The sequence below is a fragment of the Amphiura filiformis genome, chromosome 10, assembly GCF_039555335.1.
Source record: "Amphiura filiformis chromosome 10, Afil_fr2py, whole genome shotgun sequence".
Lineage (NCBI taxonomy): Eukaryota > Metazoa > Echinodermata > Ophiuroidea > Amphilepidida > Amphiuridae > Amphiura > Amphiura filiformis.
Window position 1 is genome coordinate 2,002,286 of NC_092637.1, and position 22,959 is coordinate 2,025,244.

Consider the following 22,959-nt stretch of genomic DNA (forward strand, 5'->3'; position numbering starts at 1 on the left):
ATATTTATACTTTATGCCGTAAACAGCCTCAAAGCGCTTTACATTTATTCTGCCGTCATTAGAATATGTCGGAACCACGTTTGCAGCCTACAAGTGGCGCAGGGCCCATCAGTACAACGACTGTGACTACCCCTAACAGCTCCCCATTGCACCTGGGTGGGGTGAGGCAAGCGAGGCAAAGCGCCTTGCCCAAGGGCGCAACACGGTGGTGGGACGGGGAATCAAACCCACGCACGTCGAGCAAGCTCTCGGATTATGAGTCCAAGGCCGTAACCACTGAGCCACCGTGGCCTTAAATAATAATTTCTAATTACTCTTTGTGATGCAATAAAAGCGGATTCCAACAAAATAATACAGAGTATCTGTCCTTGAATAACCAAATCGCAGCGTTCTTTCAAATCTTTCTGCAGTCCATTTCTGGATGAATCTGAATGAGCTTGTTGAATCATCTCAACAAATACAACCTCAATTCTGTAAAGAAAGTGTTTGCATGAATTGACCGGGAACAGGCCTGTGACATAGTCAACCGAGACTGGCTGTGGTCAGGTGCTTAAGGATTGTGGAGTGAAAGTTTTAGCGATGTGTACGGTTATGTCTGCATGAACACCGCACGCAAGGTTAAAATGGGTTAGCAGGCGGATGTAATAAATACCAGAAAATCTGGCTTTTTAATATATAAACATTGATTTTCTCAAAAAAGTAGATATAAAATGAGTAATTTTCAGATATGTTATGCAGAATTCTGTTCCGTAAAATGATATAAAATTTGTATTTCAAAGTTCAAGGTAACTCACTCAAGAACCAGAAGTTTTTTCATTGAAAATTCATTTCTAATAAATGCCCCCTTTGTGAAATTGCAATGCCCAGGGCATTTAATGGAGTATGGTATGTCTTCCTTGTAGATATATGTATCCATAGATATATTTCCATGTCACTGAATCCTGATTTATTTCATTTTTACTTTGGTTAAAACAGATCAAAAAAAGATACCGAAACTCACTCTTTTTCAAAAGCTAGAAGATTCTAGGTTAAAATCATGGAAAATATAAAACGGATATTGGCAAAAGCTGAGATATGTGGGTGGAAGGAGAACCTTATGAATGACCCTCGTATTATACAGAAGATTCAATATTTTATTCTTTTTTCTTAAAGATAATGAATTCTCATACCTGGAGGATGGTTAGGGTTAGTCTCTCTCACAGACTTCAATAACAGTCTAGCTTTCTTCACATCCGCTACATCTCCTGTGTAGGAGGGCAGCATACTCTGAAGATCGGTTAAATAACCTTTGGGGTCAACTACAGTTTGGCCACTCACAGAATCTGATACCTAGAGGAAAACAAAATAAATACAGAACATTATAGGGGTACTTCAGGATTTTAGCACCCTCTTTATATTATATTTATTATGGTTCAACAGATATTTTTGACATTAAACATTCATGGAAGTAAACTTTATAAATCTAATATGTACATTACTTTAAAAAGTGTATGTAGCTGGGATGAAAAGCCCAATTAACAATAAGGTTTACTTTGAATACTGTTGTATGTCAAAAATATCATTTGTTAAACATTTTAAATAAAATTTGTTCTATATCTCCAAAAATTCAAAATTATTTGATATCAGAAAGACGTTCCTCATATTCAGAATGCAATTTGGTGTGTCTGATGTGCTCTCAGGCAGGTGGGTGACCGTAACAGCCCTGTCTTACCTGATTAAGCTTGACATCCATAAGTGTGTTCCTAGCTTCACCAATCTTTCTTAGATCGTAATCTCCTGTTGGGGTCAGAACTCCTGGGGTCATGGCTCCAGGAAGGGTGTCTGTAAACCACCATACTTCTACAAGAAAACAAACATAATGGGGTGTTAGCACACCTGGGGTCACCAGTGCAAGTGAAAAAAATGTCCTAAATTTGGAAAAAAATATAGGAATATATCCAAAAATGACTTGAGTTAGCTTGAGTTAGGCAATTATCATTTTGACTTTGTAGAACATGTGCATGATCATATACACTTGACCTATAATTCATAATACTGTATAGGTACCTCTCACTGTAAATAGCCGGTTAAGCAAAAATCTCAATTTGGACAAAATATGACTTGGCAATTATTTTATTAGGCTGGCGATATGACTGTGCCCTATATAGTATGCTAAGGGAATGGTCATATTTTAATCACTGTTTACGTACCTGTTGCCTGGAGTTTAATGAAGTTACTTTTTCTTGGGATATTGCATGCTTCTGAAGAAACACATGACTGTGCCCTAATAGTATGCCAAGGGAATGGTCACATTTTAATCACTGTTTACGTACCTGTTGCCTGGAGTCTAATGAAGTTACTGTTTCTTGTGATAGAAGAAACACATGACTGAGCCCTAATAGTAAAAGGAATAGTCACATTTTAATCACTGTTTACATACCTGTTGCCTGGAGTCTAATGAAGTTACTGTTTCTTGGGATATTGCATGCTTCTGAAGAAAACTGTCTGGTACTGGAGTGATTCTGAAATTATACAAACATAGGGAACAATTTACTGAAAATGTCAAATTCTACAGGACTTAGGTGCAGGCCTGACGGACAATCAAAATGTGATGTTCGACAACACTACAAACAACCAGCCAGGCAGACAACTAGATTTAAAATGACAGACATGATTCAAATTATGCCGAATAATATCCCTACGTGAACTATTAACAAGGCACTTCTCAAAAAGAAACATGCCACACTGTATGTTACACCATAACCCTATTTTGCAATGGCCTGTTACATCAATACATAATTTTTTTTTGGGGGGGGGGGGGTTATTGAGACACATCATGTTTGTACTTGAATTGGTCTGGATTTAACACTCTACTCTTTTGAACCTCACTGTAAACTACATGTACAAGTATGGATGACTAAGTGACTTACTTGTCTGCTTTAGGGTTTCTCTGATGTTTATTTCTGGCATCGCCTACTTCTGGTATTTTAGTCCAGTCATCTTCTGATAAATCAGCAAGTTTTCTCTGTTCAAAGAATACAAGAGTACAGGGTCAGAAATTCAGAATTCTCATCAACAAAACTGCAAGAATCTAAATGGATTCTTGTAAATATTTCACTTCATCATACAAAGTTATACTGCGAGAATCCATGGGTTCTTGCAAATTTTCACTGGGAGAATCCAAAAGGATTGTCACACTTGGTGGCAAATTTCTGACCCTGGAGGGATAAGTTAACCCCCTGAGCACTACCTGCCGATCTAACATTGCCTCTGATTGGTCAATTACATGATATCTTCACTTTGATCACCAATCAGAATGGAGGTTTGTAAATAATTCACCCCAATTTTTTTGCTTGGTGAAATTATTCTAACATTGTTGCTGATTGGTCCAATTGATAATGAAAACTTCTTTCTGACCAATCAGCAGGTAGTTCTCATGGGGTTACCATTAGAAACCTGTTCTATGGACTTGGCAAATAATGTCTAGTCGGTCAGAATTTTTAAAAATCTAATGTGGACTAAGTTTCTTTTCCATCTCCCCGGTAATCAAAACTCACCTAAAGATAGATGCTTGAACTGTCATTCTTTCAAATGAAATAAATATTTTCACTAATCTAACCCTAACTCTATATTGAAAATCTCACAAAATCTTAAAAAAGAAAACCATTGCACATGCATGTATTCCATTTGATGCATTGAAGCACTCAGCCCAAGTCATATATGTGAGCCGCCACATCAAAACATACCACTTGGAGGCTTTTTTCAAAAGTGAGATTTCAACCTTATCAGAAAGTGTTAAAATCAAGCTTTAAAATGATACCTCATTACTGAATGTTTGCCTTACACATCACAGGATGTGATAAAAGACAAGGTTCAAATTTTCTTTTATTTCCTTTATAATTTCAAAGACATTTTACTTATCTTGAAACTATAAAAGCCCCGAAGAGGTATGTTTTGATGTGACGGCTCACATATAAGAATGGAATCGCTGGCTGGGCCAGCGAAATCAAACCTGTGGCTACCAGTTGGTGATCTTGTGCTTGGCATCCGAGGGGTCTAAGGTTCAAATCTTGGGGGTGCCAAGTAACTTCTTTGTCCATCTCCTGTCCTTTCTTGTTACTTCTTTCCTTTCCCATTGCCAAAAACCATGTTTAGCATTAGGGCTAACCCTAACATGACCAAAAGCCACAAAAAGCTACAAGAGCAAGAAATTGCGAGCGCAAGTATTCACGTGATGCGATTGCATCATCATGCGAAAGCACATATGGTGAGGTATGGCCGTACTGTGAAAATGTCTAGCACCCGAGGGGTCGAGGGTTTAAAACCGCACCCGTTAAAATTAAAATGCTCTTCATCTTCTTCCTTCCTTCCTTCCCCTCTGCCAAAAAGCCTCAGCGGAGTTAGGGTTAATCATGCAATTCATATACAACAAATGCTTTTAAAACAGATTTTACATCTTGTCGTTACAATAACTTCCTTTGCCACTTATTGCTATGATTTGGATTAGGCTTGTAAACGTGTAACGGTATGACCGTTACACGAACGAAAAGGTTGTGTAACATAAGGAACATGCGGTATAAATGTACACGAACATTTATTAAGCTTAACTTGAAGCTCTTCTTTTACAACAAAAAACGAACTTGGAGAATTAAATTGGACTAGAATATGAATCAAACATTATTTATTCACATCAAACCGAATATAAAAGTCGAACAAAACAAGTAAGTAACCAACTAACCATGCACTAAATTTAGTGTCAACTGTCAAATATCCGATAGTTAAAGAAAAATGTCAATAGGGAGCGCCACTGTAATAGATCCCGTTTTTGATAGATGCACCATTGTGGATAATAATGATGTCAACTCATGTCATTTTCGTCACAATCCTCAATTGCTGAACCCCTGAAGGAACAATTGCAATCGGTAACTGAATTACTGATCGGCTGCATGTTGCTGCCCATGGCAATGGTACGTGTTTACAAACAGGGTGCAGGGCCGTATGGAGCTTTGCGTTCATAAAAAATCCCGGCTAAACATGAAATACTGACTCACGTGTGATGATCATGATAATACGTGTACACGTTCGTGTAACGTGTAGTATGATGCGTGTCACGTAAGGGATAATGCACGGGATAATACAAGCCTAATTTGGATATAACCATACCCTTGCAACTCCTATACCAGTGGAATACAAGGTGGCGACAGCGCAACTCATAATTACCTGCGCCAGCCTGCGTATTACACAGGGTAGGCCTTACTATGGGCAAGGCTATGTAAGCATGCTTACCAGTGATTACGCATATTGCTACAAACGGAAAAACATGGTGCATCTCATGAATATGCTAATTGCAGGAAAATGATGCTGCAGCCAGCGTCGACACATCACGTTCAGCTGCGACATCACTGCTCTCATACAAAGTTACGAAGTTGTGACTCAAATTGAACAAGTTCAATACCTGTGATTCCTCAAAATATAACCTACCTTCAGATCAGAGAACTGCTGTTGGATTTTGGGTCTTTCTTGACGATATCTTTCAATCTCATCTCGTAATCTCTTTTCCCTGTATGCAAACACAAAGTCAACATTAATATCACTTCATATTACTAAATAATATAGTGGAATATTCTAAGTAACACATCTTCATTGCTGTTGGTTATAACACTAAATATTTTGCATACAATGTATATATTTTCCACTAAAATATCACTGCTACTCGAATGAGAAGCGTTGAGAACATTCTTCAGAAACTCACTCACTCACATTTATAAAACTTTCTACGTGCAAATTTTGCACTCCTCTTTGACTCGATCCCTGGTGATCAGGCTGCAAAATAACCGAAGGCACCAAAGGCAATTGCCTTCGGTTGTTTTGCAGCCTGACCCCTACCAGTTGCCTTGATGCCCTATTAATTGTTGCTATTCTTTAACATGTAATTGCCTTGTAAACTAGATGTGCCCTTTCGAAATTGCCTTGAAATGGGTGCCCTTCAGAATCCTTATTGCAGCATGCAAATTTGATGAGTTTTGATTTGATTTCTGTACGTACCTCCTTTCTTTTCTCTTCTCATCCATCCTCTTATCAATAGCTTCATAAACTGCATCCGCCTCCTCATCATCTTTATCATATGGTCCACTGGAAAACAAACTACCACCATAACCTGCAAACTATGGGACACAAGAAGAAACTTGACAGTCAAATGTTATCCAATTTTATCGCGATTGAGTGGGGACAAAAGCCGCGAGTCGCAAACCGCGATGCCCCACGAATGCGGAGCGAATATGCAAGCGTAGCGTGTGCCCATTTATATGGTTTCCAAGAGTGTGTGGTTCCCAATAGTTCATGTCCCTATGGGTAAAAATATAGGTACACTGGCTGTAGCACAGACTAATCCAAAGGAAGATTGGCAAGTATCCCTACAGGCTTGGTTCTGCAGATGATCTCTCAGCACTGAGCACCGCTTGGCCCTAATAAAATATCCATTCAAGGATTCTTATTGCATACAAAGTACAGGGACTTTGCCTGTCACAGTGTCACGATGATAGGCTGATGCTTTCCTGCTTTGACAAAGGTTGTGGTTTTGATTCTCCATTGAAGCGATTTTCAGTTTCCAACTGCAAGCTTAAATTTTCCAATGCAATCAGCTTTTTCATCATAGTTAAGACTCATTCAAGTCTTCTTCTTCCTTAGTTATATTTGCCTCATATGTGACATGATCAAGGGGAATGAGTCGCATGTTGACCCTGGTCAAAAGTGACTTTTACGTACACATGTTTCTAAAAAGGACATTTAGAGCTTTCAGAAACTGGAAACTCCATGCTAATACAACTTTTCTTCACGAAGTTATGTAAATTTATCAATCGCTGAAAACAATATAAAACAAAAGAATTTTAACACTTTCTTGCTAATATCTCAAAATCAATATTAGCGACATCCGACTCATATCCCTTCATCATGTCATATACAAACCTCATACTCATTAAAGTCTTTTTCTTCTTTAGTTATATTTATCTCAGATACAAACCTCATCATAGTTAGACTCAATCAAGTCTTCTTCTTTAGTTATATTTATCTCAGATACAAACCTCTTCATAGTTAGACTCAATCAAGTCTTCTTCTTTAATTATATCTATCTCAGACACAAACCTCATCATAGTTAGACTCATTCAAGTCTTCTTCTTTAGTTATATTAACTAAGATACAAACCTCATCATAGTTAGACTCAATCAAGTCTTCTTCTTTAGTTATATTTATCTCAGATACAAACCTCATCATAGTTAGACTCATTCAAGTCTTCTTCTTTAGTTATATTAACTAAGATACAAACCTCATCATAGTTAGACTCAATCAAGTCTTCTTCTTTAGTAATATTTATCTCAGATACAAACCTCATCATAGTTAGACTCAATCAAGTCTTCTTCTTTGGTTATATTTATCTCAGATACAAACCTCATCATAGTTAGACTCAATCAAGTCTTCTTCCTTAGTTATTTGTCTCAGATACAAACCTCATCATAGTTAGACTCAATCAAGTCTTCTTCTTTAGTTATATTTATCTCAGATACAAACCTCATAGTTAGACTCAATCAAGTCTTCTTCTTTAGTTATATTTATCTCAGATACAAACCTCATCATAGTTAGACTCATTCAAGTCTTCTTCTTCTTTAGTTATATTTATCTCAGATACAAACCTCATCATAGTTAGACTCATTCAAGTCTTCTTCTTCTTTAGTTATATTTATCTCAGATACAAACCTCATCATAGTTAGACTCAATCAAGTCTTCTTCTTTAGTTATATTTGCCTCATATACAAACCTCATAGTTAGACTCATTCAAGTCTTTTTCTTCTTTAGTTATATTTGTCTCAGATACAAACCTCATCATAGTTAGACTCAATCAAGTCTTCTACTTTAGTTATATCTATGTCAGATACAAACCTCATCATAGTTAGACTCATTCAAGTCTTCTTCTTCCTCTTCTTCTTCATCGTCATTCTTCTTTTTCTTCTTTTTAGGTGCTGGATGTCTGTCATCACTGTTCAGACAGAATCAACAAAATAATGTGTATTAAACAACATGGGAACTACTGATTATCAGACTTAGATTTGTTTCCCCCAATTGGTTAATTACACGATATAATCACCTAAATAAACAATCAACCTTTTAAATCTTTTAGTAAAATAAAAAATAAAATGTAGATATTTATAGCGCTTTATGCCATACACAGCCTCAAAGAGCTCTACATTCATTCATTAGAATATGTGACCATCCAGCACAACTGAGCCCTGAATTCGCCAATCATCATTTTTGAGATATTCAACCAAAATGTTCTGCTTGAAATTAGCTTTAAAATGATCTATATCATGTCTCTATAGTAACTTGACATTTAAGTAGTGAAAAATCAATAAAACAGTCAATAAATCCTTTGTTTCCTATTGTTTATTGTTTTAGTTCAATGGAGCATATCTCAATAGTGGCACTGGCAACATCCGGGCTCAGTTGTGCTGGATGGTCACATATGTCAGAACCACGTTTGCTGCCTACAATGGCACAGGGTTCATCTGTACAACGACTGTAACTACCCCTACAGCTTCCCATTGCACCTGGAAGCAACCAAGGAAAAGCGCCTTGCCCAAGGGTGCATCATGGTGGTGGGATGGAGACTCGAACCCACGCATGTCTCAAGCAAGCTCTCAGATTATGAGTCCAATGCCGTAACCACTGAGCCACCATCATCATGTCCTCACTTTTAGCACTTTTAAACTTAATCCATAGACTATTCATATCTTATCCTGAGTCCAAATTTTCAGTAACTGTACAAGAATTATACTTGGACTCAACTGCTTATCATCCCTACTGTAATTTTATATCATTTTGGAAAGATTAGATTTTTTCCTTTCAGATAATGTACACTTTTTTTAAAATGTAAAATGAATGCAAGATTCATGCCACATGGCCAAATCAAAACAAACAACTGGCAGCCCTCGAATTAAGGATCTGAAGGGGCACAGCAACTTTTTACGGCAAGTTGATAATTGCCTTGGATTTTCACTGAAAAGGCAAGGCAGCACAGCACTTTGTAATATTTCAAGAGGGCATCATGGCAACTGTTGAAAAATTGAGAACGGCACCAAGGCAATTTCTCAAAAGTGAAGAAAACACACACAAACATAGATAGATGATTTTATAATGAAGGGGCAGGGCTGGGGCACCGACGACAACTTCATTAGAGGGCACGGCAAGTGACTGCCTTAGGTAAAGGATGTATTTTGAGGGCATTACGGCAGTGGGGATGGGCACCCACGGCAAAATGCCATGGGTGCCGTGGGTTAATTCGAGGGCTGACAACTGGCCATCTGATAACAATGTTGACATGACATTAACAATGTATGTACACATTACCTGATATCATTGGCTTCCCTGGCAGGACCAATATCTGATCTTGTGGTAAAACCAGTTGCTCTGTGGAGGAGAGAACAAAAAATATTAAAACATTTAAGACTAAGAGCTTACAGTGGAACAAGTTGTTTTAATATAATAATAATAAAGAGAGATTTAATATAGCGCCCAACGCAAGGTCTTAGCCAGTCATGCGTCCACCCGTCTTTAAGACGGTCTAATCTTATTTTAGACGGGTGGATTGAATGTATTTTACAGATGTGATCATGTGACAGCTCTAAAACAGATGATTTTAAGGTTAATGAACTTGAGACTAATTCAGATTTTTTTTTTGATTTGTGAAATCTTTATTGAGGGATTTAAACTACTTCAGTGGCAAGCACTGCTTTCCAAGCAGGCCCTCATACAACAATATTTACAACATTTTTACAGAATATTTACAAAATAACATGATGTTTAAAATATATACAAGAACATGAATAATAATGTGAAAGAAAGAAAATAATGCATCTCAAGTACATGAACGATATAAATCAAAAATACATACAATATGATAATAAATGATTATGATTTAGCAGAAATAATGATGCTCGTCTTGAACTGATGCAAAGACAGAGTTTCAAGGTTTATACGATATGATGGTGGTAAGTTATTCCATAAATTTGCAGCTCTTACAATAAATGTACGTTTACCACTATTAGAATTATATTTAGGCATGATCAATGTGTTAGAAGAATGACTCCTTGTTTTGTGATCATGAGCATTATGGACAAAGTCAAATTGATTACATAAATATTCAGGACACATATTTTTGATACATTTAAAGGTAAGAATAATCATGTGATTAGACCATCTATCACAAAGTTTAATCCAATTTAAAGAATTTAACATGTCATCTACTGGTGTTCTAATATCAGCAAAGAGAATTGTTCTAGCTAATCTGTTATGAAGCACTTGAAGCTGATATTGATTGGTTGCAGAACAATTAGACCAAACACTGCTGGCATAGTCGAAATGTGGAATTACAAGAGCATTAGAGAGCATAACTAAGGTTTTATGAGGAAGGAAATACTTAGCACGTTTTACAACACCAATTCTCTTGGAGATATTTCCAGATACATAATCAATGTGTGATGACCAAGACATATTACTATCAAACTTAATACCAAGATATTTGAAAACATCAACTCTTTCAATAATTTTGTCATCAAATGTGAGAGTTATGTCCTTGTAATGATTAAAGCGTATGATTAGTTCCAAAACCATAAACTTAGTTTTATCAGTATTTAATGTGAGCTTATTAGCTTTAAACCAGTTAGCTACAGTTTTTAGGTTAGATTCAAGTTGCATTTTTAGGTCATCAGCATTTTTTGCTTTACACATAAGAGAAGTGTCATCTGCATACATTACTGTCTTACAAGTTACAACATCAGGTAAACAATTAACAAAAATTATAAATAGCAGAGGACCCAAGATTGAGCCTTGAGGAATTCCAGTATTATAAGTTTTGAAATCTGACAGAAAAGAATTCACATGTACAGCTTGAGCCCTATTACTTACATTGTAGGTATGATTTAAACCAACCAAGTTCATTACCCTTAATACCATAGTCAGCAAGTTTATTAATTAGAGTAACATGTAAAGGCCAAATCAGGACATACTTGACCCCAGTGACCGTTCCATGGGTATAGACAAGTTGTTTTATATTTGAGGGTCAAATTTTGGTATCTGCTTGGACGGGTGGTTTCTGATTTCTGGCTAGTAAGACTCTGGTCCAACGCAAATAGCCTCTGGGCGCTTTACAAAACAATAACCAAGGGAACAAAAATTTAAAGCCACATTATAACATTTGCTGTGGAGAACGCCATAAATATTTTTCAAAATTCCGTTTTTTACATATTTTTTCAGCTGGTTAGAATTGAGATCTTTTCAAACATTGTGAGGAAAGAAGAGACTAGTCTACATATACTAGACTTAATAAAACATATAATGACATGCTTATTAATGTGTGCTAGTGAAGTAAGACAATACATTTTTATCAGTCATGTCAGTGTTTATATTTTACGACTTCAATTTGCCAGATGTTGACTGGGAAAAACATTTTCCGTGCAGGAGGTAGATATCCGGCAATTAGTAAAGTGCATGCTGGAAATTGCAGACGATTATAACTTGACTCAAATAGTCAACAAGCCTACCAGGGGAGACGGTATTTTAGACACGTTTGTGTTTTGTCTCAAACCTGTCTTTTGTTGGATTTGTTGCTAAGTTACAACGTCACGACCGTTGTAAATTTGAAGCCAACGCACTCAAGCCCTCAAAAAGAAAAATCTTTTTGTACAAGAAAGCCTACTTTTGTGCAATTGACAATTTTGAGTTTTAAAATGGTCTGCCAAAAATGCTTGCCCCCCCCCTTTCGACGTGCCAAAAACCTTTGCCCCCCCTTTGACGTGCCAAAAATCTTTTGCCCCCCCTTACACATGCAAGATTTTGGGGAACCCAATTTAAAACCTTAAATTGTCTTATCATATGATGCACGAGCACAGCGAGCAGGAAATTTTGCATATTTGAATGTGTTCCTAACGTTTTCCTATGCCTTTTTAGGGCGTAATGGGCTATTCCAGATGTATTCCGCACCCCCCCTATGGACAGCCGGAATTCACATGTCAGGAAAACCCCATGGAAGACACTGCCGGAATTGTGGTAATATGTCTAATATGGCCAGCCGGAATTCACGCAAGGTTGTGTGCTATGAATTGGGGGCCAAATGCGTTACCGTACATACTAAAAAATTGAACAATTTACATGTTTTTGTACTTTAACTGATCTAATTCATAAACTGTTCATCAAAACCCTATAAAATTATATATCACTGTAAAGCTTAGAGTACCAGGAATGCACACGTACAAACAATTGGTCAATACAGGGTGCCACAAATGTCATATAGGGTGGAAAAGTCAAGTATACTTTTTTGTTCCTCTCTTATTTACTAACATAAACACCTGTTCTGCTAAAACCTTTTTAGATATGTGCTAATAACATTGTAGGCTTTCAAAAAAAGCAAACTTGTAATGATGAGTTATGTTGCCTAACTGAGATACAGGGTGTTCAAAAGTCGTACATAATTTTTATGATTTCTATTACATTTTCAATCAAAACTTTTTTCCTCCATGCCTCACTCAAAAACCAGTGGCATATTTGAATTCCTCATCAAATTTCCATCCAAAAAATGTAAACTTTTACAGCAGTGGGTAACTCCTTCAAGAAATATGACCTTCAGAACATTTCGGAGCATAAATGAATAGCTAACACAGTAACGTATAGGAAAAGCCTAGAACCCTTGACACAGAATGCAGCACACTTACAACAAATTAACCTAGCTTGGAGTAAAACTGGTCAAATTGTAAACTAGACATCAATACCAAAACAATGGTACATAATCCATCTCAATACCTTGCTGGGTTACAAAGTTGCAGTAAAAAATAAATTCGGGAGGCAAGAAAAATCAATATTCCCTATACTTTAACACATGCCTCAACCGTAGGCACCTCAACCGTAGGCGCCTCCACTCCATGACTCTGCATCGTGTGAATTGCAATATCTCAAAAAGTATATACAGTGTGAAGTTTTTACTTTCCACAATTTTAGCTGGATAAATTAGCAACAAATTGAGACCAAAACTTGCTCAGTACCCCTCTCCATTCTTGAGATATGGGACAAAACGTTCCGAATAAAATGAAAAAATGTAACGCCTCCCCCTTTTCCTATACCCCAATTCATGACGCACGACCGCAAATGTAAATGTCTTCCATAGGCAGAGATGTCACAGGCTGACCCAAAAAATCCTGAACACGGCCGGGGGGTCCGGGGGCCCGCTTAAGGGCCCCTGGTGGGGTCCAGGGGCGAAGCCCCGGTGGGGGTCGTGGGGGGGCGAAGCCCCCCGAAGCCAGATGGTTTCTGCACATTTAGCACCACAGTAAAGGCCATTTCAGAGGGTAAAAAGAACAGTTCAAAGCTCCTGGCTTGTTCTACACTTTTAATAAAAAGTGCTTCCTTCTTCCAGAAAACATGCTTTAAAGTTTTCAGTTTCCTATACTTTTATGTAAAGAGACACTCTTAAAAATAAAATTTTTTTGGCTTTATTACATGGACAATATGGCTGATGTTGATATATATGTGAAGCAGAAAGATAAGACAATAGGGCCACTCCAAAAGAAAAAAAAAAAAAAAAAAAAAAATTTTTGAAAATCCAGAATTTTTTTTTTAATCCCCAAAATCCGGAAATCCGGATAAATCCGGAAATGTGACATCTCTGCATAGGGTTCCAGCTGTAATTAGAACATTTTTTATTTCCAGCCAGAATTCAAGTAAATGTCTTTCATAGGTTAAAGGAGGATTTCGTGATCCTAGCATCCTCTTTTTATGACATTTTTAGTAGATATCCACGAAAAAAGCTTATTTCCAAAATTTCAGTTGATTCCGATTTTGCGTTTGCGAGTTATGCATGATTATGTGTATTACACTGCTCCATAGACAATGTGTTGTAATTTCGTTCTGGTGCACCAGAACGAAATTCAAATTTCAGCGATATTTTTGCTAAACAAATTAATCTGCAAGAAATATTTGGTACATGTATAAACATTATGTAGCCAGAGGTATCCAGTGGTGTCAAAATCTCACCTTTTTTTGGGAAAAGTGGGGGGATGAGGCTGTGGATCACGAATGCCCCTTTAATCGAGATGGTGATCATAAGTGAAGATTCTGCTGGAATTGGAGCATTTTTGACCATTTTCCAGCCGGAATATTAAGAAATGTGAATGTCTTCCATAGGCACATCATGGCCTTTCACAATCCCGACTCTTGTTTTTTCGTTTATTTTAGCAGCCGGAGTTTCACCTAATCTCAATGTCTTCCATACCCTCCAGCCGGAATCTTTGCTAAAAATGACTGCTGGAATTCTAGACACATCTCAATTCCAGCTGGAATTGTATATTTTTTTTAATGTCTTCCATAGGGGGTTCGGAATACATCTGGAATAGCCCAATGTAGAAACGGTACCCAAAATATCTGTGCCAAAAATTGCTTGCCCCCGGCCCCCTAGTCACGATTATCGCACTTTCAGTTTCCCAATGCGTTTGAACGGGAATTGGATTTACATTTTTCGATGTCTAGTGAGCAAATTTTTCAATATTTTGAGAAAATGATGTCAAATTTTCTATTCTGTATTGTTTGGTAATAATGTCTTTTGCCAACAAAAGTATGTTTAAAATTGTAATTTTGTGTTTTTGATCGCAAAGATCGGATATTTTCGTTCCCGATTCAATTCTGAACCCTTCGCAAGGGTGCCGATTTCGCAGAACTTTGACGATAATTTTGCCTTTTGGACACTAAAATGCTTTCGATCCTTAATTTTGTTCCAACCGAGTCTTAAATTAGCAAGCACAATAAGGTTGGTACCACTTTTATATACATTGATAAAATTTTAAAGATTTTTTTTCAAGTTTCTAACCGGCGCAAATCGTTAAGTGTGTATTTCCCATTGTATGACATCCAAAATGGGAAATACGAGTCAAACCCCCCTTTCGACCTGCCAAAAATCGCTTGACCCCCCTTTTGACCTGCCAAAAAATGCTTGCCCCCCCTATAATTCACCCCGGGGTACACATAATTATTGCACCACCCGTAAGTTCTGTCACTTTGTCAGTGTCCCAGTGAATGAAAGGCTGCCGAATTCGACAACCTTCGCCTCGGTCGCACGTAGTGCACTCGTTTTATTTAGTTTATACAACACCAAATTCATTAAAAGAAGCAATATTTAGTAACTTTACTAATAGCACAACCTACCCTCTTCCTAGACCTGGAACATAACCCAGAGGAGCGGGCATTCCAAGAAATTCTTTCTTCTTTTTCGCAGCCATCGCTCCTGGAATCGACGCCATCTTGATTGTTCGTTTGTTTGTTGCTTCAGAAGCGCAGATTCCTCCACATGATATGTTTCCGTTTTACAATAGGAGCACCTAATCATAAAAAAAAGGAGAGAAAAAAGAAAGAATAAAGGAGAGAAACAAATGATGAAAAAATAAGAGCAGAAAGAAAGAAAAAAGGAGAGAAAAACAAAGAAAAAAGAGTGAGAAAAAGAAGAAAAAATGAAAGAAAAAGAGGCGAGAAAGAAAAAAAAGGAAAAAAGGCGAGAAAGAAAGAAAGAAACAAACAAACAAACAAACAGACAAACAAACAATTGACAGAGAATTGAGGAAACTTCAAAGGAAATACATCCGCGATGTTTGTGATACCCTGGAAAGCAACAATACAAAACCTTTTGGAGATATATAAAATCTCTCCGTAGGGAGGTTTTTGGTGTTGGTCCATTAGAACATCTGGGCCGCATATAGCTTCCAGTGCCAAAGACAAAGCCGAGGCTTTGAATGCCCAATTTTGCTCTGTGTTCACGGATGAAAACATCCAAAACATTCCCAACTTCACTCAAAGTACTGTTCCTGATATGCCTGATATAATTATTACTACCCCAGGGATAGAAAAGCTTTTGAAAAACCTCAATGTTCAAAAAGCAACTGGACCTGATAACATTCCTGCCAAGATTCTGAAAGAATGTGCTTCTTCAATTGCTCCAATTTTGCAAAAGATATTTCAAAAATCTTTATCTTCTGGTGCATTACCACAAGACTGGCGTGATGCAAATGTTTCACCAATTTACAAAAAGGGCAATAGATCATCACCTTCTAATTATCGCCCAGTTTCCCTCACAAGTATCCCCAGATAGCATGGCAATGGTGGCCCAATGAAGGGCCAATGTTTGAGTTCAATTGGCCCAACATTGGCTGACAGTATTGGGCCAATCATGTTTTGCTCATGGGCCCAAGGTTGGCTAAATATTGGGCTTGGGCCAATGTTGGCCCCAGCTTGGCCCAAACCTTGTCACAGTTATTGAACCAACATTGGGCCTGTACCTATTTCTCATTGGCAAACAATTGGCTGTCAATGTTTTAACAATATGTAATTTTAGTATTGGGCCAATATTGATGCAATGGATTACTTTAATTATTGGCTCGGGAAAAGACGATATGTATCATCTCTTGCCCGCTTCGCGGTAAGAGAGGAACTATACAACTCATCACCGTGGTGTTGAATAGCCATCAAGAGTATTTGATAGCATGGTGACACTAGCCGTCGTTTTATCTTTTCAGTTTCTGTTTCCGTATCCGTAATAGTTTTTGTAAGTCATTGTTATTCTGAAGTGGTAGTCTCCCAGGTATGACCAATCTTTTATTCTAACCTTTTGTTAGTTACTGACAATTTGAAGCTCGTGAATTTCAGTTTTCGTTTTGGTAAGTTATATTGAATTTTTACATAAAACCTTGAGATGTGCGGTTGGGTGCCAATCTAGACAAAAAAGAAGAGTCTAAATTTTACGGTCCTAAATTCGCGGTAAATTGTACGGCTTCAATTGACTTGTGTTTGGGGTATATGCACTTACGCCTAGACGTAAGTGGCTCGTAAAAAAAGTCTTGCATTGAAATATATACTAACCATGTTGCCAAGTTATAAGCAAAAGTCTTTCATATTGGCGATGAAACGAGCGTCTAAAATAGTCAAATATCTCCCAATGAGGCGCGTACAAGTGGTGATTTGGTAATCATGTTTTATATTGAAATGCAATACAAAAGAATTGCATTGGAGCAAAGATAATTTATTCTATTCATGGCAAGCTAATTTGATAATTGGTTGGGCCTATATGCAAGACTCGGGTTTATTTTAAATGTTTATTTTTGCAGAGCTTATTTTCAGTCATGGATCATACTGATAAATTTCGCGAGGGGGAGGGAGGGAGATATTTAAGTTGAGACTGAACAAGCGAGAGTGGGAGGGGGTGAGGAAGAAAGAGAGGAGAAGGAGAGACGGAAAGACTAGAAAGAGAAGAACTCGAGAGGAGAGAGTAGGGACCGGGGGACCGGGGAGGGAGTGGGGAGACTGAACAATGGGGGGGGGTAGGGGGAAGCAAAAGAGGGAGATAGACATTGATACGAGGGAAGGGCGACACTGTGGCCCTGCACAAGTGCATTGGGGTGCGATATGCTCATAAGCGGGTCTTTTGTGATTTTAGAGCTTATTTTCAACGTTTTTACAGAAAAAAGTGGACTTTGTCATTCGGATTGGCATGCATCAAAGACGAGAGGGCGCTAGGCCATTAAAAACAGCGGTGTTGTCTCTCCCGCTTTTATTGACATAAGCAACTGCCTCTTTTGAAATAAGCTGATTGGTACTTCAAAGTTAACAATGAATTCATGTTACAGTAAACTTACTAAATCCCTTGCGTTTTCGTATCTGAACAATAGACTTACGGAAACTGAAAAGATAAAACGAGCCGTACTTTAGAAATTATCTTTAAAAGTATGGTCTTAGAATTAAAATTGCCGAAAATTCATGTGTATTTTCTTTAAAATAAATAATCCGTGGTGTTAAATAGCGTTTGCCCTGCGTTTTATCATCCGTGGTTTTGTTTCCTATTATTTCAACTTAGTATAATATTTAGGATTTAAATAAGGTCTTCCAAACACTAGTAGGCCCTACTCATCACAATAATTATTTGTTACCATATTGTTACCCAATTTGTTACCGAAATTGGTGTGATAACCTATATTAACTGCCAACATGATGCCAATGTAAAAATTGCCAATTGAAAGCCAAGATTGGCCCAATATTATATACTGATCAAACGATATATAAAAGGCCAACATTAAACCAATGATTGGTTTATTATTGGCCAGAGATCAGCTGCCAATGAATGGTGAGCCAATATTGGCCTAATATTATATACTGATGTAATGCCAATGCAACTTTTTGCCAATATTGGCCCAATAAGTATATGTTATGGGTCGTCAGTAAACAATTGGAGCATATCATTGTTAGCAACATAATGGCTCATTTTGACAAGTACTCAATTATCAGTGATAAGCAACATGGTTTTAGACGAGGAAGATCGTGTGAGACTCAGTTATCGGGTCTTGTTGATGACCTAGCTCAAGTGCTAAATGTCCGCGGCCAAATAGACCTGTGCATCATGGACTTTAGTAAGGCATTTGATGTTGTGCCCCATCGCCGTCTGCTTGCTAAACTTCACCACCTCGGGATTAGAAATAATATGCAGAATTGGATCCAAGCGTTCCTTTCCAATAGGACCCAGAGAGTCATCATTGATAGTGAACACTGTGCTAAATCTCCTGTTGTGTCGGGAGTTCCTCAAGGCACAGTTTTGGGGCCTCTGTTATTCCTCGCTTATATAAACGATCTCCCGGACAACGTCACATCTCAAGTTAGGATGTTTGCGGATGATTTGATCTTATACCGGCAAATTGACTCTATCAATGATTGTCACACCCTTCAAGATGACATAAATTCCCTCTGCAACTGGGAAGCCACGTGGCAGATGAAATTTAATAAAGCGAAGTGCTTTATCATGAGGATGACTCATAAGTAAACCCCCTTGGATCATCAATATTTTATGGGTGATTCGCTGCTTCAGGAAGTACTCAAATCAACACCCATATCTGGGTGTTGAACTCTCAAATGATCTTGCGTGGACAAAGCACATTCACCAAACTGTCACTAAGGCCAACAAAATTCTTGGCCTCATCAAGAGAAACTTGTGGAACAGTTCATCTAAAACAAAGGAAATTGCCTATAAAACACTAGTTAGACCCAAGCTGGAATATGCTAGTCCAATTTGGGACCCCTACCATAAGACATTAAAAGACAGCCTTGAAAAAGTACAAAGGCGTGCTGCGAGATTTGTAAAAAGTGATTATGGACGCACAAGTAGTGTTACAAACATGCTTCAAGAACTTGGGTGGGACACCCTGGAAACTCGTAGAACTCATGCTAAACTCATCACCATCTTCAAGGAAACTCATGGACTCATCCCAAGCAATATCAGCCATCTCCAGGTCGGCAATTTCCCTACCAGTACTATATGTACCCGTTCATCACATAATTTGAATTACAAATATCCCCCAATCCAACAAAGACTGTTACAGAAAATCTCTTTATCCTTGCACCATCCCTCAATGAAACTCAAACAATAAAAAAAAAAAAAAAGCAGCTTCAGTTCAGTGCTTCAAGACTATGCTGCAGGACGCCACCAGTAACACCAAGTAATGCATGATGCGGAACTGCACGTCAACAGCCACTACTGGGGCGATTTGTGCAGCTACCACATCAAGATCAAGATCAAGAACAAACAGACAAACAGACAAACAAACAAACGTCCTTATATTTTTTCAATTTCAAAAGTGTTCCCAACCCAAACTTGAAATTATATCCTTTACAAAAAACTTGACTTAGGCCCCTACTTCCAATTAAGATTTTTGATTTGTAGGCCTATTTAAAACTAGTCTGTGTAACGTGGGTAGGCCTACTCATTCAACCAAGTGCAAGTGCGGCTCATTTGGCGAACATGATTCTCTGAAATGAGTACACTGCAAAAACAAGTGTTAATACATTAACACTATTTGAGCAACACTTTTTAAACATGTTAAACCGTTAATGTGTTAAAATATTAACATTTGTGTTAAATTAAAATATTAACAATTATGTGTTAAAATATTAACACTTTTACACTTTTACTAACACATTAACACTATGATTAAATGAGGATGTTCATTTTTAAATGCTTTAACACGTTAACACCACTTTCCAAAAACAAGTGTTAATATATTAAGTGTTACTTTTTAAACACGTTAAACCGTTAATGTGTTCAAATATTAACATTTGTGTTTATATTTTAACACACAATTGTTAATATTTTAACATAAATGTTAATATATTAACGGTTTAACATGTTTAAAAAGTGTTGCTCAAATAGTGTTAATCTATTAACACTTGTTTTTGCAGTGTAAGTAGGGGAGAGCGGGAAGTGTTCGCCCTAGGGGCAGGTTCGCCCACCCCGTTTATCAGCACTAGGCCTACTACCGGCTATCGCCTATCGGGGAATTTGGTGATAGCAAAATTAGGTGACTATATAAGTCATTATAAACTTCTCATATTAGCTATATACGCGACATATAGGGACGTGTTCATCGAACTGCAGCCAAAACAAACAAAAAAAACCCACCAAAACGTAATTTTTTCTTGCATTAATAATGTTGTATTATCATTGATACATAAATACAGATGGTTTTAATGGAAATCTGTATTGGGAACATATGAGATTTGTCTAAGATTTAATGCAGTTATCATGGTTATAAACTAAATTCGATTTGTATTTTGCATACCTTGAAGAAAATACAAAAAATGTGCACAAGGGGCACGTTCGCCCTTTTGAGGATGGGGCATGTTCGCCCTATATCTTCCCCGGGCGGACTTACCCCAAACTGGAGGGCGAACCTGCCCCATCAGCGTATTATGCAAAATATTTCTAATTAGGCCTATAATATACCTTTAAACAAGGTAAAACTACTGAAAAGCATGTTTTTTAGAGTTATGTGGTATCAGTGTTACTCATACCACCGTTTATGTCCTAATCCATAATCTCCCCAAACATGATACGTTTAAGCTCACTTCGGACCCCTACATTTTACCCTGACCCGACCCCTGCAACAAATTTAGTGATTCCCCAGAAGAGAATAAATGCCCTGTTTATTCGTGCTAAATGTATCCAGGTAATCAGTGGTGTAAAAATCTCAACTTTTTTTGGGAAAAGTGGGGGGATGAGGCTGTGGATCACGAAATGCCCCTTTAATCGAGATGGTGATCATAAGTGAAGATTCTGCTGGAATTGGAGCATTTTTGACCATTTTCCAGCCGGAATATTAAGAAATGTGAATGTCTTCCATAGGCACATCATGGCCTTTCACAATCCCGACTCTTGTTTTTTCGTTTATTTTAGCAGCCGGAGTTTCACCTAATCTCAATGTCTTCCATACCCTCCAGCCGGAATCTTTGCTAAAAATGACTGCTGGAATTCTAGACACATCTCAATTCCAGCTGGAATTGTATATTTTTTTTAATGTCTTCCATAGGGGGTTCGGAATACATCTGGAATAGCCCAATGAAGAAACGGTACCCAAACATCTGTGCCAAAAATTGCTTGCCCCCCCCTTCGACCTGCCCAAAATCGCTTGACCCCCCCTTTGACCTGCCAAAAATGCTTGCCCCCCCTATAATTCACCCCGGGGTACACATAATTATTGCACCACCCGTAAGTTCTGTCACTTTGTCAGTGTCCCAGTGAATGAGAGGCTGCCGAATTCGACAACCTTCGCCTCGACCCCTGCAACAAATTTAGTGATTCCCCAGAAGAGAATAAATGCCCTGTATATTCGTGCTAAATGTTTGCATTTAATATGTTATTGTTATGCAATCCCTCATTTCAAATCATTAGTTTTGGTTTCTCTTTTGTTCAGAAACCAAAAATCAAGGGATTAAAAAGTGGAGATGAACTGGTCTGCAATCATAACACTATTGTGCTGGGAGGACACAAGAGGGTATATATAATCAAAAGTATAATGGCCTATAAAGCTCTATAACCATACGTATATAATAGCCTATTGTGCTAACATTTTCATTGTCGATATCTATCAACGCGGGCGACAGTTGATGCTCTCTGCCGTAGGTGGCACACTTCCATGACACCTTATAATTACACCCGAGTTCTATAAATAAATTGAATAAAAGTCAGTTTAAACCAGCTTTCTATGATATTGATCTTCCGTCATGCGACATGCACATACATAGAGTTGTGTATAATAGTGTTTATATCACTGAAGTCATAATCTGTCAAGTGTCTATTGTAATGTCTGTGGAAATATTTCGATGGTCTATATATTTTCACAGTGAAATCAGCTTAGGCTATTTCGTAGTCTCAAGTCAATGCTTTCAAACTAAATCAATGCTTTCAAATGTAGACTGCTTTGTTCGACTTCTCTGCTCGTGAATATTGCACTGCGAAATTTAAACATTTCTTTTGTATACTTAGATCAGGTAACTCGAAAATCCTGTAATTTTATTCGTCACACCACTTATATGAAACTGAAACCAAAACCGAAACTACCTGTCACAAATGTTTAGTTTTAAACAAAAGGTAGAAACAAAGAGTTCGATATCTTGTGATTCAAGTGGTTAGTTTGGATTTACTTATTTTTATTTTTCTCCCTTTTAACACAAAAAATTGATTAAACTTAACTGATCTCTTAGCATTTATACTATATTCACAAAATGTCAGCTTTCTTGTGCGATATACGTACGTGAGCAAATGTTATGAAATCCTAATTTATATTCTGCATGTTCTTTATTCATCATTTTTTTCCTGCTTAGTTCGTTCTACATGAATGTATGAAAGAGGGTGGGGGGGTGTTTGTATGTATGAAATTGTATTTTATTAGACAAATTAAGAAACTTAGGCTAAGGTTAAGGGGGTGCTTGTTCAGGCCTTTTTGGCCTTCTGAGCATCTCCTCATTCAAATGTGTTGTTTTGCTGTTATTGTATTGTTGTATTTTGAATGAAATAAAGATTGATTGATTGATTGATTGATTGAATAGGAAACCACGTGACCAAAACCAAAACCAAAACTA

The 22,959-nt window shown here is 37.5% G+C and overlaps 1 protein-coding gene across 1 annotated transcript in view; it reads right to left on the bottom strand.

Annotated features, from left to right (window-relative positions):
• The window catches only part of LOC140162406 (pre-mRNA-processing factor 6-like), a 40,409-nt gene extending 25,064 nt beyond the window's left edge, over positions 1 to 15,345 (bottom strand). Inside the window, 10 exon segments of the mRNA XM_072185609.1 lie at positions 1,170 to 1,329; positions 1,712 to 1,812; positions 1,815 to 1,839; positions 2,420 to 2,501; positions 2,910 to 3,004; positions 5,461 to 5,539; positions 6,025 to 6,143; positions 7,915 to 8,011; positions 9,379 to 9,438; positions 15,217 to 15,345. Of these exon segments, the coding sequence (XP_072041710.1) occupies positions 1,170 to 1,329; positions 1,712 to 1,812; positions 1,815 to 1,839; positions 2,420 to 2,501; positions 2,910 to 3,004; positions 5,461 to 5,539; positions 6,025 to 6,143; positions 7,915 to 8,011; positions 9,379 to 9,438; positions 15,217 to 15,311 (913 nt within the window). The 5' untranslated portion in view covers positions 15,312 to 15,345.
• Between the last annotated feature and the right edge of the window lie 7,614 nt (positions 15,346 to 22,959).